Genomic DNA, 16,783 nt, shown 5'->3' on the forward strand with positions numbered 1-16,783 from the left:
TGCCTGTGTCCTGTGCCCTGTTGGGAACTGTGCCCTGTGCTCTCGCCACTCCACAGATGACCAGACACGCTGCCTGAGGGCGCCCTGCTGCCATCTTCTCTGGCCCCTCCAGCCCCTGTCCTCTGAGTCATTTTCTCTCCCTGATGTCCTTCTGACCCTTCTAGAAGTCACCGAAATGCACGAGTTGAGGGGCTGGCACCCTCTGCATCCCCGCTCCACATGCTGTAAAGCACACGACCGACCCTGTAGAGCTGCCCGGGTGGGCATCGGGTGGGGCCCAGCTGCCTCCCTGGGGCTGCCGTCCCTCCCACAGCCCTTGCCGTCGGTCTTGCTCATTTCTTTGCAGCCCCACCCTGCAGCTGAAATGTGGCGCCGTGACTTCCACAGGGCAGTTGCCCTGGAAATTTGCACCCAGGTGTGACGTTATCTGCAGTGCGTGCACGTTAGACTGCGAGGTTCGGTGTGTTATGCTTCTAAGCCAGAGGGCTCAGAGCTGGAAGGGAAGCTGGCTAACAGGTGTGTGGTGTGCTCCATTTCCGATTTCTCCCAGCTCTGCATCTTGCACGCTGTACCTTACCCCACTTAAAAAAAAGAGAAAGACGAGAGAAGAGGGAAGCCCAGCTTTCTCACGGCTCTGACCGGTCTAGAAATGGGCAGCTCTTGCTGAGCCTGTTCCCGTCCTGCCCTCCCCAACCCCGCTGGGCCGAGGGGTGCTCAGATCACCTGTCCATCGCCCAGGCCTGAGGCCAGGCGGCTCGGCCAGCCTGGGTCCAGGGGCTGGCAGGGGGAGCCCTGTGTTCTGTGCCCCACACAGGTTGGGGCTGAGAGCCAGGAAGGGCCCTCACAAGAAAGTTCCATGGGGTTTTTTCCTTTTTTTTTTTTGAAGAGGTTTTTTCGCTATAGGGCGCGTGCGCTCACCAGACAGACAGAGAGAGACATAGAGACAGAAAGCGAGAAATCACCCCCGGGGGGGATGGCCACGCCACAATCCCTTCTCCATTCTCCTCTCGGGATCTTAGGCACGCACGCACGCACATGCGCCCGGCGTGAGTTTAAGCCACCGGGTCCAGGACACAAACTGCGGTCGACTACATGGGAGTCCAGCGACATAGCCATTACGCCAACTGCTGGTCCCCGAGGTTTTTTCCTTTTTAATTTGCCAGAGGGTTGGGCACTCACCAGAGAGAGACAGAGAGGGGGCAAGAGAGAAAGCACCCCTTGGGCATGGTCATGTCCGTCCCTTCTCCGTCTTGTCAGGATTTTAGGCACGCATGCACACACACCCAGCGTGTCTCTCCAGCCACCAAGGCTGTGATTCTGACTGTGGTGACCTGTGCGGGGTCTGGCTCCCTTAACCACCAGGCCACGGGGCTGACCTCGTCCTTCCTCTCTCCTTGAAGTTTTCTAATGCTGGTGGTGCCGTGTAGAGACGGCAGATGCCAAGACCCTCTGGTCTCACTGCCAGCAGCACAGACAAGGCCCGCATGGGGTCCTTGGCTAGCTCTGTGGGGTAGCAACTTACCCAAATGCTGCTCACTGTGGGGTGAGCTAGGCCTGGAACCGCCATCTGATTCCCCCCACGCAGGTGGCCTGGCGTGGGCCCTTGGTATTTTCAGCTTTTTAGCTCTTCCTGTCCTGGTATGCCTGCAGGCAGCACCTCTGAAATGTGGGTTGAAACAAGCCAGAAACAGGTACCACTTGTTTGGAGGAGGACAGGCACTGAGGCAGCCCCCTGGCTTGGGGTGCCTACCCCAGGGCTCGAACAGGCTTGTCAGTGCTGTGTAGGGAGGCGTGGTGCTTGGGTTCTCTCCCTGTCGGACCCAATGGGCCAGGTTTTCACAGAAGCAGGGTTCGAACCATGGCTCTGGACTCCCAGCTGGGAGCCTCAGTCTCTGTCTTTCAAGGTCAATAGATGAGAGAAAACCAGAGGCTCACTCCAGCACAGAGCCTCTCATCAGACGCCGTCAGTGCCCAGGAAGTGGCAGAGACTGTATCTGTTTTTTGCAGAGTTTTGTTACAGGGCGCACATGCTCACCAGAGACAGAAACCGAGGCCCCCTGCCAGGGTATGGCCACGCCGCAGTCCCTTCTTCTCCATTCTCTTCTCTGGATCTTGGGCACACTTGCACATGCGCCCAGTGTAGGTTTAAGGTGCCAGGCCCAGGACTGAAATCGCAGTCGCCCACGTGGGAGTCCAGTGCCCTAACCACTATGCCACCTGCTGGCCTCAAGACTGTACCTTATTGTGGGTTGTGATCACGTACTGTCCTGAAAGTAGACATCAGTGATCTGCTTTATTTTTTTTTAAAGAGAGATTTTTGCTATAGGGCAAGTGTACCCACCAGAGAAACAGAACCAGAGAGAAAGGGAGAAGTCACCCCCTGGGCCCGGGAGGATGGCCACGCCTTCAGTCTCCTCCTGGGATCTGGGCACACACGCACAAGTGCCTGGCATGAGGTTTAAGCTGCCAGGTTCACGGCTCAAACCGTGGTTGACTACATGAGAGTCCAGCAACAAAACTGTGATGCCAAATGTAAGTCCCATGATTTACTTTTTTTTTTGGAGAGGTTTTTTGCTACAGGGCGCGTGCGCTTGCCAGACAGACAGAGAGAGAGATAGAAAGCGAGAAATCACCCCCCAGGGGAGATGGCCATGCTACAGTCCCTTCTCCTCCATTCTCCTCTCGGGATCTTGGGCATGCACACACACGCGCCTGGCGTGGGTTTAAACCTCTGGATCCAAGACTCGAACCATGGTCGACTACATGGGAGTCCAGCAACATAGCCATTACGCTAACTGCTGGTCCCCCATGATTTACATTTTTAAAAAAACATGCTATTCGGGACCAGCAGATGGCATCATGGTGATATTACTGGACTCCCGTGTGGTTGACCGTGGTTTGAGTCCTGGACACCATGGCTTAAACTCACACTGGCATGTGTGCACACGTACCCAAGATCCCGAGAGGAGACTGGAAGAGAAGGGATTGCGGCGTGGCCATCCTGGGGGCTGACTTCTCGCTCTCTGTCTTTCTGGAAAAAACCACAAAAAACGTGAAATCGGTTGAGTCACGTGTGGGCCCGGAGTTGTAAGTAGGGTGTGCAGGTACCTTGGGTGGCTCCTGAGCCCCTTTTCCGAGGGAGTGGGACTCAGGTGTGGCCGGAGCAGCACTGAGCGTTCTTCACGTCCCGTCTGGTCTCTCTTCACGGCCGTCGTCATGTTCGGGTCTCGGCAGACCTTAGTGAGTCAGCCTGCCTTCCCTGCATGCCTCTCCCTGTCTGCCACTCGCTCTGACTCTATGTCCCTACATGCCTCTCCCTGTCTGCCACTCGCTCTGACTCTATGTCCCTGCATGCCTCTCCCTGTCTGCCACTCGCTCTGACTCTATGTCCCTGCATGCCTCTCCCTGTCTGCCACTCGCTCTGACTCTATGTCCCTACATGCCTCTCCCTGTCTGCCACTCGCTCTGACTCTATGTCCAGGCGTGGCAGAGCATATAGACCTTTTCCGGCAAACTCCTGTTGACCCTTCAACACCCAGTTTAAATGGTCAGTATTCTGGGAACACCACCCTTTCTGCAAGTTCAGAGCTGTCCAGCTTCCTCTCTCCCTCTCGTCACATCTTACAAAAGCCAGTCTTATTTCATCTTAGAAGTCCTCTGAAGAGCATTTCCTCCTCTGGAAGCTGGAGACCCAGATCATTCTCACCCACTTAGGGAGCTCACAGCTCGTGGATGTACACGCACACGTCACGGTCATGGTAACCGAGGAGCCCATGTTGTGCATTTTAAGGACAGTTATGACAGCGGCGGTTTGGAGTCAAAGTCGCTGCGAATACCAGGGACTCATTGTACCACCGGGGGCACCATGGCCTCCCAGGCCTGTGGGAAGAGGCAGACGTGCTTCGGAGTATCAGAGCACGTTCATTACCAGGCACCGTTCTCCCTACCCTTCTCCTCTGTGCTGGGACCCTCTGAGATGGGCTGTCACCGAGACAGGGAGAGGGGCAGGTAGGAGTCTCTCAGGCTGTGACGGCCTCGGCTGGACCCGCTGTCCGGCCGCAGGAGCGTGAGGTGGGGCGTCTGTGGGCCTGCTGTGGCATGGCCACGTCGGTTCTGATCTCATTTTCTGTTCTTGCTTTTCCCCCTGTAGGGTGCGTGCATTCATTGGAGACAGAGGGAAAGTGAGACACAGCCCTGGGGGCAGTCGCGCTGCAGTCCTTTCTCCATTCTCTCGAGGTTTTTGGCACATAGCACACACCTGGCTGGTGTTTCAAGGCACCAGAACTGGGATTCAAACCGTGCAGCCATGTGGGGTCGGGCTGCCATAGCTCCACACCACCTGCTGGCCCCTCTAGGTAGTCCTGCTCCCTGGTCCTCACAGCTGACATTGATGGTGGGAAGACTTAGACGCAAAAAGAGTCAGGACCCTCCTCTGCCCCACCCAACAAGGGCCTCTAGCTCCACCAGACTTGGGGCTGAGTGTATCTCAGGGAGTAGGACCTAACAGGCCGAGGGATTCCCACCTCTTGCCCTAAGTGTTTGGTAGAGAAGTCTAACTCCACCTGGCTGAGTCAACTCTGGAGGGCTTCCTGGAGGAGTCAAGCTTATTAGGAAGGATTTCATGAGGTGTTTACTAGGTTGCTATACTGGAAGGGGGAGAGTGAGGCAAGCCCTCCCTGGAGAAGAGCTTGTGGAAGAAGTAGTTCCCTCTGTGGTCCTGGGCGGACGCTGCATAGAAACAAGGGTGAACCTGGGTTCTGTGGAAGAGGCTGAGAATGCAGCCCACAGCCCACTGGGTCTGACTGGTAACCGGGCAGCTCGGAGCACTAGACCTGACTTTTCAGTGCAGTGTCCTCATTGTACCACCGGGGGCACCATGGCCTCCCAGACCTGTGGGAAGAGGCAGACGTGCTTCGGAGTATCAGAGCACACCTGTCATGTGTGGGAGCCGTGTGGGCACACCCGCCATCACATGTGGGAGCCGAGCGTGCTGGCTCACGTGCCATCACGTGTGGGAGCTGTGTCGACACCTGCTGCTGACCCTGGCGGTGCCGTTCTTCACTGAGAGGCATCTCCCTCGGCGGCCTAGGTGACACTAGTGGCTGGGCATTGAAAGAGGGAGGTAAGGGGCGGGATTGTGCCACCAGGATCCCTTGGGACCTGGTGGAGATGAGCCCCAGGGCTGTCCTCAGGCCTGGAAGTGGGCGGCCGAAAGCCCTGTGGGCCCAGTCCCCGGTAACCCGGCACTTCCCTGACTTCTGGCCAGGGAGGGCTGTGGGGGTGGGATTGGGGTGTCTCGTCGCCCTGACAGCCACGAGTGCACTGTGGCCGACTCGGGTGGGGACGCCGTGAGACGTGAACGAGCCGTCCAGGGTGCTGCGAGGGCCTGAGAGGCTGGCGAGCAAGTGTGTGCGCATGAACCAGCGTGTGTCTGTGTGTGCACACGTGCCAGCAACCACCTCTCCAGGTAGACTCCACCTCGCCCCTTCTGCAGCCTCGTCTTTTTCCTCCTTCTTTTTAGTTTTTGCTATAGGGCACGTACACTCCCTGGAGCCAACTGGAGGTGAGGGGCAAGTGAGAAATCCCCACAGTGCGGCTGGCCACACCGCAATCCCTTCTCCTGTCTCTGTTCAGGATTTTGGATGTACATTTACCTGTGGCAGGCATGATTTTCAAGCTCCTGGGTCTGGGACTTGACCTGTGAAGTCGGCCGTGTGGGAGGCAGCCACCCTAACCACCGCGCCACGGGTGGGCCCTTGCCTCTTCTGAAAGGGCTCTGGCTCCGCACTGTCAGAGGGCTGTCCCGCGGCCCGAGGATGCCGAGCTCCACACTGCCCTCCTCCTCGCTCTGGGAGGGCTGCATGCCCTCGAAGGAGGCCGAGCCAATCCCTGGACTGGATCCCTGTGGGCTCTTCCTGGGACACTTGTCATGTGACCGAGACAGCCCTGGTCTCAGAGTCTCCATTTCCTCAGCCACATCGTGGAGCATGTCCATGCCCTCTGAGGTTCCAGCTCTCAGGTCTCTGGATCGGGGCCGCCTCACCTCTGGGTGTGTCGTGTGCTGTGTGGTGTCACTGGTCGCAAAAACTCTGTGGGGTGCCCAGTCGGTACATGGGAGGGAGAGGAGCCACCAGAAAAGGACTCCTGCCCTCACCTGGGTAGGCACAGGTATCAGGGAACACTTCCTGGAAGAGGAGGCAGGTAGTAGGAGATGGGGCAGCCATGTAGAGTGGGGTCAGGGTTAGGAAGGCGTTGCTGAGAGAGGGGCTAGGCCAGGCAGAGGCCTGAGGAGAGGAGGCATTTGGCAAGGCCGAGATGCCTGGGCTGTGGGCGGTGGCAGAGTAAGGCTGGAGCTTGGACTTCCTGCTTACCCCCTTTCCAGGGTACCAGCAACCGAGTGTGGGTGTTACAGATGGACACAGACAGGACTTTTTAGCAAAAGAGGTGACTTTGGGTCTGGGTCGAAGTCGGGGGAACATGCCTGGTGGCTTCGAGGTCCTCCCCAGCCACGTCTCCCAGCGTGTCTTGAGTGTGCCGAAGGTGGCTGTCCTGGTGCCGGGGTTCTGGGCCTGGATGTTCTGAGTGTGTGTGAGACCGGCCTGAGAGGGGGAGGGCTTGGACTGTGGGGACCAAGGCGCCTCCCTCTTCCCAAGGGTCTCAGAGACCTCTGATGCTCGAACGAGCCATGACAGGCCCCTGGTCTCTGCCTTGGGTAAGGAGGCAGAGGCCTGGCCAGACTGGTCAGCGGGAATCACGCGGCAGCACCCCTTTTCATTCTCACTTTTCTAAAGAACCCTTTGTTACTATTCCTTAATCCACTATTCCTTAATCCGCTATGGGTGCGTTTGCTCACGAGAGACACAGAGAAGGAGAGAGGGGAAGTGAGAAAGCAGGCAACCCGCTCTGGGACTCGAACCACTGTTGGCCATGAGGGAGTCTTGTTCTTTAATCACCACGCCACCTGCTGGCCCCTGGCCTGTGCATCTTCAAATTGAAGGTGACCTGAAAGGACATGCAAGAACGGCTGGGCCTGATCCCTGACAGAGGCCCAGGCACTGTGTCCCAACCCTGGGCAGGTCGCAGTTAGCAGATGTGGGATCTGCCTGCCTGGCACTCCTGGGCAGGGGAAGGCACCTTCGCCCTGAGCCAAGGGCCACACCCCCTTGTCCAGGCTGCCTCTGGGGATTTTGTTTCCCATCATGCACCTGGATGCCCAGAGCTCCACCCACCTCCCCACCCAAACAAAGCAAATACAGACACACCAAGAAAAACAGGCAGCTGCTGGGGAGCCCTGGGCTCTGTGCCAGGCCTGGCATTAAGAGAGATCCTCTCCAACGGGGGTTGCGCTTTCTCCCGGGTCTGGGTGGGTCATAGCAGAGGGGCTGCTGGCAGGGGTGGCTGGGGATGGTGGGCAGGTCTCAGGTGGGGGTGGGGGGCAGATGGGAAAACAGGTAGGGTCTGTTTTTTTCCTAGAGTTAAAAAATTTTTTTTTTTTTTTGCATGCTATAGGGTGCATGCACTCGCCAGAAAGAGAGAGACAGAGAGACAGAAAGCGAGAAATCACCCCTCAGGGGGGATGGTCATGCCACAATCCCTTCTCCTCCATTCTCCTCTCGGGATCCTGGGCACGCATGCACACACGCCTGGTGTGAGTTTAAGCCACTGAGTCTGGGACTTGAACTGCGGTCGACTACAGGGGAGTCCCGCGACATAGCCATTACGCTAACTGCTGGTCCCGAGAACAGGTAGGGTCTTGAATTAGAGAAATGTGGAGCCTGGGGCCGCCTGTGCCCTGGTGGTTAGGCTCTGCTATGGCGGCCAACCCAGCAGCTGGAGTCCTAGTGTGGTGCCCTGAAACACCCCAGGTGCTGGTGTGTGCACCCCGAATCCTGGCAGGGCAGAGAAACCTAGGAGAAGGGGGTGCTTCCTCTCTGTGTGGGGCAAGTGCACACACCCTCTGGTTGAAGAGAGAGAACCCTAACCCTGGTGGCAGCAGGGTCTAGACCCGGGTTCCGGCCCGGTGCTGCCACTCTTTGGAGAGTTTTTTTTTCTTTTTCTTTTTTTTTTTTCGCTATAGGGAGCGTGCGCTCGCCAGACAGACAGAGAGAGACAGAGAGACAGAAAGCGAGAAATCACCCCTCAGGGGGGATGGTCATGCCACAATCCCTTCTCCTCCATTCTCCTCTCGGGATCTTGGGCACGCATGCACACATGCCCGGCGTGAGTTTTAAGCCACCGGGTCTGGGATGCGAACCGCGGTCGACTATGTGGGAGTCCAGCGACATAGCCATTACGCTAACTGCTGGTTCCCTCGGTGCTGCCACTGTTGCATTGTGGCCTCGAGCACGTCCCTTCCCCTGTCTGAGTGTCAGCCCTACCTTCAGAGTGGGCAGGATTGCTGTAGAAATGGAGTGACATCAGGTATGTGTGCCACGTGTCAGGTCTGGTTGCTGTTGACCCCGCACCCCTCCAGAGCAGCTCTGGCATCGGCTGGTGCCCCTGCCTGTGTCTGGGGTTGGAGCCTGCTGCGTGATCCCCAGGCCCGAGGGGTGCCGAGGCCCTTCCTGCCCTGGTATGCTGTGAACCTGTGCTCGCCCGCCTCCTTTGGGGCTTCTCCACCAGCCAGTTTCCACTTTTTGTTAAATACCTCCCTGATAGGGCACGAAGTACCCTCCCTCAGACAGGGCTTTGGGTGTCACCCCTCGTGGGAGCGCAGGGCTGCCTCCCCAGACTGTGCCCTGAGGCAGACAGTGTCCTGAGGCGGGCAGTGCCCTGAGATAGGCATGCCCTGAGGCACTGGCGCTTCTGTGACCCGCTTGTAACTTCTGCCCTCGGGAGGCACCCAGGGCCACTGCTTTCCAGCACTCCCTGAGGGTAACAGCTGGCGTAAGAGCACGTTTGAGCAAATCACTTTTTTTAAAATTAAATATGTATGTATGTGTGTATGTATGTATTTTCAGTTTGGTCAGAGAGGGACAGAGTGAGAGAGAAGGAAAGTGAGAAAGCAAACCAACAGGTCTGAGACTCAAACTGTGGTCAGCCATGTGGGAGTTCCAGCACCCTTAACTACCATGCCACCTGCTGGCCCCGCAGAGCACTCTTTTTTTAATTTTAAGAATTATTTTATTACTTAATTCCATTTATTATTATTATTTTTAAAATTTGACCAGAGAGAGACAGACAGAGAAAGGGAAAGCCGCCAGGTCCAGGATGTGAACTATGGTCGGCCATGTGGGTGCCCAGCACCCCAGCCCCCTTGCAGCCCCTAACAAAGCACTCTTGAAACACCACATCGTTCATCCTGCAAACTGCAAGGCTGGTGGTATCCCTTCCGTTTCGCAGGCGAGGAAGCTGGGTCCCGAGCTAACGGAGTGGCCCTCTGAGACCAAGCCTCACCAGCTGCACCCTCGTCCCTGCCCTGCCCCGGCCCGGCCCCCATAAGCCCACGGCCTCCTGTTCTCGTCCCCCAGGGTTCCATGTGATCCCCACCATCTCGAGCATCGTCCCGGAGAGCTGCCTGCTCATCGTGGTGGGGCTGCTGGTGGGCGGCCTGATCAAGGGCGTGGGCGAGACGCCCCCCTTCCTGCAGTCAGACGTCTTCTTCCTCTTCCTGCTGCCGCCCATCATCCTGGACGCCGGCTACTTCCTGCCGCTGCGGCAGTTCACGGAGAACCTGGGCACCATCCTGATCTTCGCCGTGGTGGGCACGCTGTGGAACGCCTTCTTCCTGGGCGGCCTCATGTACGCTGTGTGCCTGGTGGGCGGCGAGCAGATCAACAACATCGGCCTCCTCGACAGCCTGCTCTTCGGCAGCATCATCTCCGCCGTGGACCCCGTGGCTGTCTTGGCCGTCTTCGAGGAGATCCACATCAATGAGCTCCTGCACATCCTCGTCTTCGGGGAGTCCCTGCTCAACGACGCTGTCACCGTGGTGAGTGGCTGTCCCTCTCATAGCCAGACCCACGGTGCAGCCCAGGTCTGCACCGGCGGGAGTCCTTCACCTGGCACTGAGCCGCGACGGGGACCGATGTCCACGCCTGTCCCTGTGTGCTTCCCGGCCGCTGGCGTGGTCACCGGGCATGGTTACCTCCCTCACAACTCATGCCAACATAGGGAAGTGCCCTTGGGCCCTCAGCAGCCACCCGCGGTGTCAGGTCCAACAGCTCCGAGGTGTCGCCAGCCGCAGGCCAGTCTGTGGCCAAGGCAGGCCTGTCTGACTCTGCGCCTGGGCCCTTCCCTAGCCAGGCCATGTGTTCCCTCTGTGACTTGCGTTTTGACGTGCTCTTGGGCAGATTTCTGATCCTCTTCTTGTCTCAGTTTATTTTTTACAGGACATTTAATCTCTGAGGGGCCTTTCTGCTCTCATGTTAGCTGTCTTTTATTTTTAGGTTTTTATCATAGGGCACATGTGCTCGCTAGAGAGAGACTGACAGAGACAGTGAGAAGGAAAGGAGAAATCATCCTTGGGGGTGTCCGTGCCACAACCCCTTCTCCGCTCTCCTTTTGGGCACACAGGCACATGCTCTAGGTGCCATTTCAAGCCTCCAGGTCCGGGGCTCAAACTGCGGGTGGCCATGTGGGAGTCCAGTGCCTTAGCTACCAGGCCGCTTGCTGGCCCCAGGGTGTACCTTTTGAACAGAGCCTAGGGAAACCTGCCTTGCCCTGTAAACCCACGAAGGGTGACAAGTGAAAGGGGCCGCTTGCTTGTGCTGTGACTTAGAGCAAGTGGCTGCCTCTTAGCCTGACCTGCGGCCGCTGCGGAGTAGCCGTGTGTCAGTGCTTTCCTTGGTGAGGACAGGCCCCCAAGTAGGTCTGTCTGTGACAGTGCTGTGTGGGCCTGCACACGCCCTTCCGGCTGGTTTCCACAGGAAGCCTGAGTGTGCACACGCACACGCAGTCCATGTTACGGACACACCTCTATCCCTCTCAACCAGACCCCGCATGGAGCAACCTCACACACAGGAAACACAAGGACACGCGTGCACATGCGCCCCAGCCCCTCAGGAGCAACACCTCAAACTAGAGACAGGCCACGGTGCCCAGCACCTCCACCTCAGCTCCCCTTCCTGCCCGCCTCCTCGCAGCTCCTCGGGGAGCCAGGCAGAGCAGCAGCTGGCCCGATAGGCGGGCGTCCGTCCTGCGTCCCGCCCTGGTTACCACACGAGCCTGTTTTCCCCTCTGAGACAAGGGCAGCTGCACCGGCTGTCACCCTTTTAGGACCCGTGCCCTCTGAGGCCTGTGGGTCTAGTGGGTGCCGAAGATAGACCCTCCCCATGGGACGTGGGAGGGGGTTCAGCGGGCACTGCCAGGCAGCACTGTTCTGTCACATGGTTCCTCAAGTCCCCTGCATGTCACCCAGGGCAGCAGTAGAGGTTGTCGGTGTGCGGAGCACTTGCCGTGTGGACACGTGTTGTTGGTTTGTCGAGCACTCTCTGTGTGGACACGTGTTGCTCACCAGTCCACACAGCAGCTCTGTGAGGTTGGTGCGGTCATGATCCCAGCTTTCCAGATGAGAACTCTGAGGCACCGAGAGATTAAGTCACCCACCCAAGGTCACATTCGCCTGCAAGTGATGTGCTGGTGACCAGGTCTACGTGGTCTGAGTCCAGAGCTCAAACACCGACCACTGGGCCATGAGGACCCCGAGCCCTTAGGAGTGAGTGTAGCAGCTGTGTGCAGCAAGCTGTCCCTCCTGGCAGCCCAGCTGGTCTCCCAGGTGACTGTGGTCCAAGCACTTGGGGTCCTGGTCTGTCTGAGGACTCCCTTTCTGCCTAGACCACGTCAGGCCTTTCTGGCACTCGGAGTGAGTATGGCACCCTGGTTTCCAGGCAAGAGCTGTGGGGTCGCAGGTCCGTGCCCCACCTCACAGGTGTTGCTATGACCAGGGTGAAGGTCATCGAAGTGCCACTGAGCCCCTGGCGGCAGTGAAGCACCGGGTGGTGAGCACACCTCGGCTGCCTTTCTGTGCCCCTGAACTGGGCTGTCTGTCCCAGCCTGGGAGCTGGTTAAAGGGCAGTTTCCAGCCCCCGACATTGAGAAGTCCTGTCCTACTGCGCGGATGGAGAGACGAGACCTAGAGCAGGCTGGCTTGCCCGGCATCGTTAGTGGGCAGCAGACTCAGTCCCTGCAGCAGCACCCCTAGGCGCAGTCCCAAGCGTGGTCCCTTCCTTGTCTGACACCCCTCACCAGAGCTGCAGAGTTGATAATGTTTTCACCTGCATTTTTCCCCCTAGAATTATTTACTTAATTTTACTTATTACTACTATTATTTTAATTTACCGTAGGGTACATGTACTCACCAGAGAGAGAAAGAGAGAGAAGGAAAGTGAGAGTGCAAGCTGCCAGGTCTGAGTCTCGAACTGTAGTCATTCATGTGGGAGTCCAGTGCCTTAACCACCATGCCCCTTGCTGGCCCCTATTATCGGCATTTTACAGCTGGTAAAACGGGCTAGTTTGCTGTGTGTCCTCAGAGTGGCGCAGCGCTGGCGTCTGGCTGAGTTTGAGCTTTGGGTCCGCCCGGCATGCTGAGCCCGAGCTGGGCCCCTGTCCCAGGCCATGGCTGTGGGTGCCTGACTGGCACGAGGGTTTCTCGCTGCCGCATGGCCTCTTCCTGTGCCAGGTTGGCCACGGGGTGGGCTGCCCAGGGGCACCTGGGGAGCTGTGGGTGCCCTCCCCACCAGCCTGCACTCCCCCAGGTCCTGTACCACCTCTTTGAGGAGTTTGCCAACTACGACCACGTGGGCATTGTGGACATCGTCCTCGGCTTCCTGAGCTTCTTCGTGGTGGCCCTGGGCGGGGTGTTTGTGGGCGTGGTCTACGGGGTCATCGCGGCCTTCACCTCCCGCTTCACCGCGCACATCCGCGTCATCGAGCCGCTGTTCGTCTTCCTCTACAGCTACATGGCCTACCTGTCGGCCGAGCTCTTCCACCTGTCGGGCATCATGGCGTGAGTCGGGGCGCGGCAGTGGCTGGGAGCCCCACGCTCATGGGTCATAAGAGCTCTGCAGATCCACTGGTGGCCACTTAAGTGACCAGGGTCCTCAGGGCCTTCTGAGAAGGGCGCTTCTGGGTTCTGTGGGATCTTGGAATCTGGCTCTGAGCAGGTGAGGCCGGAGTGGATGCAGGTATGGCCTGGCTGCCCTGGGTTAACGTCCCAGGAGTCTCAGCCTGCCCCTCCGCCCTGAACTCGTGTCAGAGGGGGAGTCCTGTGGATGGAGCTGTTCACGGCACCATCCTCTCCTCCCTCCATGGAAGGCCTGAGGCCTCCTCTGGGTCCCAAAGCGGGGGAATGGGGTCTGGGAACAGTGAGGTACGAAGGGCTCCCATTGGAGCGCCTGCGAGGGCAGAGCTGGGCTGGACTGGGGTTCAGGGTGACGGCGAGGAGGCCTGGCCGAGGAGCAGCACCCAGGAGGGTGCTGGGCTGGAGGACCTGGGCTGCTGCTTGGATCAGAGGTCCCCATGGAAGCCTCGAACTCTGGGCCTGCCATGCTGTCGTAGGCCGGGAGCATTGACTCGGGCAGGACAGGCGGAGAGGCAGGGAGGAGAGGCTTTGGAGCTGGACGGACCCTCCTCTGTGGTTGTTCTACTTTATTTTTTGTGGTCATGATAAAGTGTGCGCACACACGAGAGGGAGGGGCGCACTCTCGACGTCTCGCAGAGCCTCAGCTCCTTGGGGGCGTGGGTGCCCTGGTGAATAGCCCCGTATTGTCAAGCCGACCTAGAGGTCGGAGGTCACAGTTGGCCTGATGGCTTCCTGCACCGCAGTTAAGTGTTACCCACAGGGCCTCATCTGGACCTTAGCTCTGCCTTGCTGGTGGTGAGTGGACAGGGGCTGCTCTCTAAGAGTCACGGTCCCCTGTGCTGCAGGGTCAGGGTAGACTGCAGCCTGCCCTCGAGGCCGGCGGGGGGTGGGACACGCCTGGCAGTGAGGAGCCCTCAGAGAGGGCTAGATCTGAACCCTGAACCCTGAACCCTGCCTTCTTGACCCCAGGCTCATTGCCTCAGGCGTGGTGATGCGTCCCTACGTGGAGGCCAACATCTCCCACAAGTCCCACACCACCATCAAGTACTTCCTGAAGATGTGGAGCAGCGTCAGCGAGACCCTCATCTTCATCTTTCTGGGCGTCTCCACCGTGGCCGGCTCCCACCACTGGAACTGGACCTTTGTCATCAGCACTCTGCTCTTCTGCCTCATCGCTCGTGTGCTAGGTGAGGGCCGGTGTGTCACGTGCAGGGACCGGGCTGTGGTGCATATGTCACGTGCAGGGACCGGGCTGTGGTGCATATGTCACGTGCAGGGACTGGGCTGTGGTGCATGTGTCACGTGCAGGGACTGGGCTCTCTGGCTGCAGTGTGTCACATGCAGGGATCAGGCTGTGATGCGTGTGTCTTGTGCAGGGACCGGGCTCTCTGGCTGCAGTGTGTCCTGTGCAGGGACCGGGCTGTGGTGCATATGTCACGTGCAGGGACTGGGCTGTGGTGCATGTGTCACGTGCAGGGACTGGGCTCTCTGGCTGCAGTGTGTCACATGCAGGGATCAGGCTGTGATGCGTGTGTCTTGTGCAGGGACCGGGCTCTCTGGCTGCAGTGTGTCCTGTGCAGGGACCGGGCTGTGGTGCATATGTCACGTGCAGGGACTGGGCTGTGGTGCATGTGTCACGTGCAGGGACTGGGCTCTCTGGCTGCAGTGTGTCACATGCAGGGATCAGGCTGTGATGCGTGTGTCTTGTGCAGGGACCGGGCTCTCTGGCTGCAGTGTGTCCTGTGCAGGGACCGGGCTGTGGTGCATATGTCACGTGCAGGGACTGGGCTGTGGTGCATGTGTCACGTGCAGGGACTGGGCTCTCTGGCTGCAGTGTGTCACATGCAGGGATCAGGCTGTGATGCGTGTGTCTTGTGCAGGGACCGGGCTCTCTGGCTGCAGTGTGTCCTGTGCAGGGACCGGGCTGTGGTGCATATGTCACGTGCAGGGACTGGGCTGTGGCTGCAGTGTGTCACGTGCAGGGACCGGGCTCTCTGGCTGCAGTGTGTCACGTGCAGGGACCGGGCTCTCTGACTGCAGTGTGTCCTGTGCAGGGACCGGGCTCTCTGGCTGCCTTGTGTCAGAGGCTCCGGCTGCCCCAGCAGTGTCATTGGCACACATGCCCATGCCCTACCTCTGTGGGCTGACGCCATGATGGCCTGTGTAGGGGGAGCCTCTGCTCATGCCAGGCTGTTCTCTGCACAGTGGTATGTGTCAGATGAAGGAACCCCTGAGACCTTAACTTGGGGCCTGCTGGTTTTCTGAGGAAGGGACTGAGGCCCCAGACCCAGACCCATGGCCCTGCAGCACAGATGCGCAGACAGTGTGAGACTTCCAGCCCAGCCTGAGCTCCCTGCCCAGCGAGGGGCCAGCCTCAGGCCCTCAGACCCTCTGCCCTCAGTGACTGGAGTGATGAGGTCCCTTTCTGTCTGGGTCTCACACACCTCTCTAAGTGAGGGTTAGTCTGTGGCCCCTCGGCTGGGGGCCGTGTTGAGTTGGCATGCCTTTCTTTTAATTTGTATAGGGTGTGTGTACTTGTCACGGAGACAGACAGGGAGCTCACGCCCCCAGGAAGATGGCCATGCAGCAGTCTCTTCTCTGTGCTGCTTGTGGCATTTTGGGCACCCATGCAACATGCCTGGAATGTTCTAGAACTGCTGGGTCGAGGACTTGAACCGCACAGTCAGTCATATGGGATCCAGCGCCCTAAGCACCACGCCACCTGCTGGCCTAGTCCTCCGCACCTTAAGCTGAAGTTTTGAAAGTAGAAAGTAGAATAGTGGCCCTGAATATGTGCATGAGAACCGCCCACGACAGGTGAAGGGTCTGTTGCACCTTTTCTCTCTCCCCTCCCACCTCTGGCCCCTGGACACCTCTGTTTGCCCCCAGGTTGAGAAAGCCCTCAGGGTCCTCTCAGCTCTTGGACCAAGGGCCTGGCGGTGGTGGGCTTAGTGGGGGCTCCCTGATGTGTGAGGCCTGACCGCTCGCTGCCCCTTCCCCGGCAGGTGTGCTGGGCCTGACCTGGTTCATCAACAAGTTCCGCATCGTGAAGCTGACCCCCAAGGACCAGTTCATCATCGCCTATGGCGGCCTCCGAGGCGCCATCGCCTTCTCTCTGGGCTACCTGCTGGACAAGCACCACTTCCCCATGTGTGACCTGTTCCTCACCGCCATCATCACCGTCATCTTCTTCACTGTCTTTGTGCAGGTGCGCGCCGTAGGGAGAGGAACTGGGGCCATGCTCACTTGCTGTGTGACCTTGGGCAAGGCACACCCCCCTCTGGACCTCGGTTTCTTTAACTGTAGAGAGAATCGTGACACCGAGTCGTGAACGGCCCGGTCAGAACGTAGTGACCGGAGGCTGCCCAGCTTTCGCAGAAACCCAGATGACCTTAAGGGAAGTGGGTAAAGTCCAGTGTTGGACTTCACACCAACCCGGTGTAGGGCTTCGGGTGAGGGTTTCCTGTCTTGGCTGTTTCTGCATCTTTTTTTATTTGTTTGCTTTTTTTTTTTTTTTTTTTGAGAGGTTTTTGCTATAGGGCGTGCATGCTCGCCGGAGAGACACAGAGAGAGAGAGACAGAGGCAGAAAGTGAGAAATCACCCACTGAGGGGTGGCCACTGCAATCCCTTCTCCATTGGAAACACCCACCTCTTAGGGCCGTGGGGACTGAAGCGCTAATGCTCGTGGGACACCTACCCCGGCCTATCCCCGGGCAGACCCGCAGTGGGTCAGCCGCTGCTGCAGTGGGGGTCCTGCCGTC

At 58.5% G+C, this 16,783-nt stretch overlaps 1 protein-coding gene across 1 annotated transcript in view; it reads left to right on the top strand.

The window, feature by feature from the left end:
- The window catches only part of SLC9A1 (solute carrier family 9 member A1), a 46,768-nt gene that overhangs the window by 24,910 nt on the left and 5,075 nt on the right, over positions 1 to 16,783 (top strand). The window contains exons 2-5 of the mRNA XM_006155315.3: positions 9,471 to 9,931; positions 12,696 to 12,946; positions 13,991 to 14,208; positions 16,027 to 16,229. Coding sequence (XP_006155377.1) covers positions 9,471 to 9,931; positions 12,696 to 12,946; positions 13,991 to 14,208; positions 16,027 to 16,229 — 1,133 coding nt within the window. The remainder of the gene's footprint in view (positions 1 to 9,470; positions 9,932 to 12,695; positions 12,947 to 13,990; positions 14,209 to 16,026; positions 16,230 to 16,783) is intronic.

This window comes from Tupaia chinensis, unplaced genomic scaffold (genome assembly GCF_000334495.1).
Source record: "Tupaia chinensis unplaced genomic scaffold, TupChi_1.0 Scaffold000445_1, whole genome shotgun sequence".
Lineage (NCBI taxonomy): Eukaryota > Metazoa > Chordata > Mammalia > Scandentia > Tupaiidae > Tupaia > Tupaia belangeri.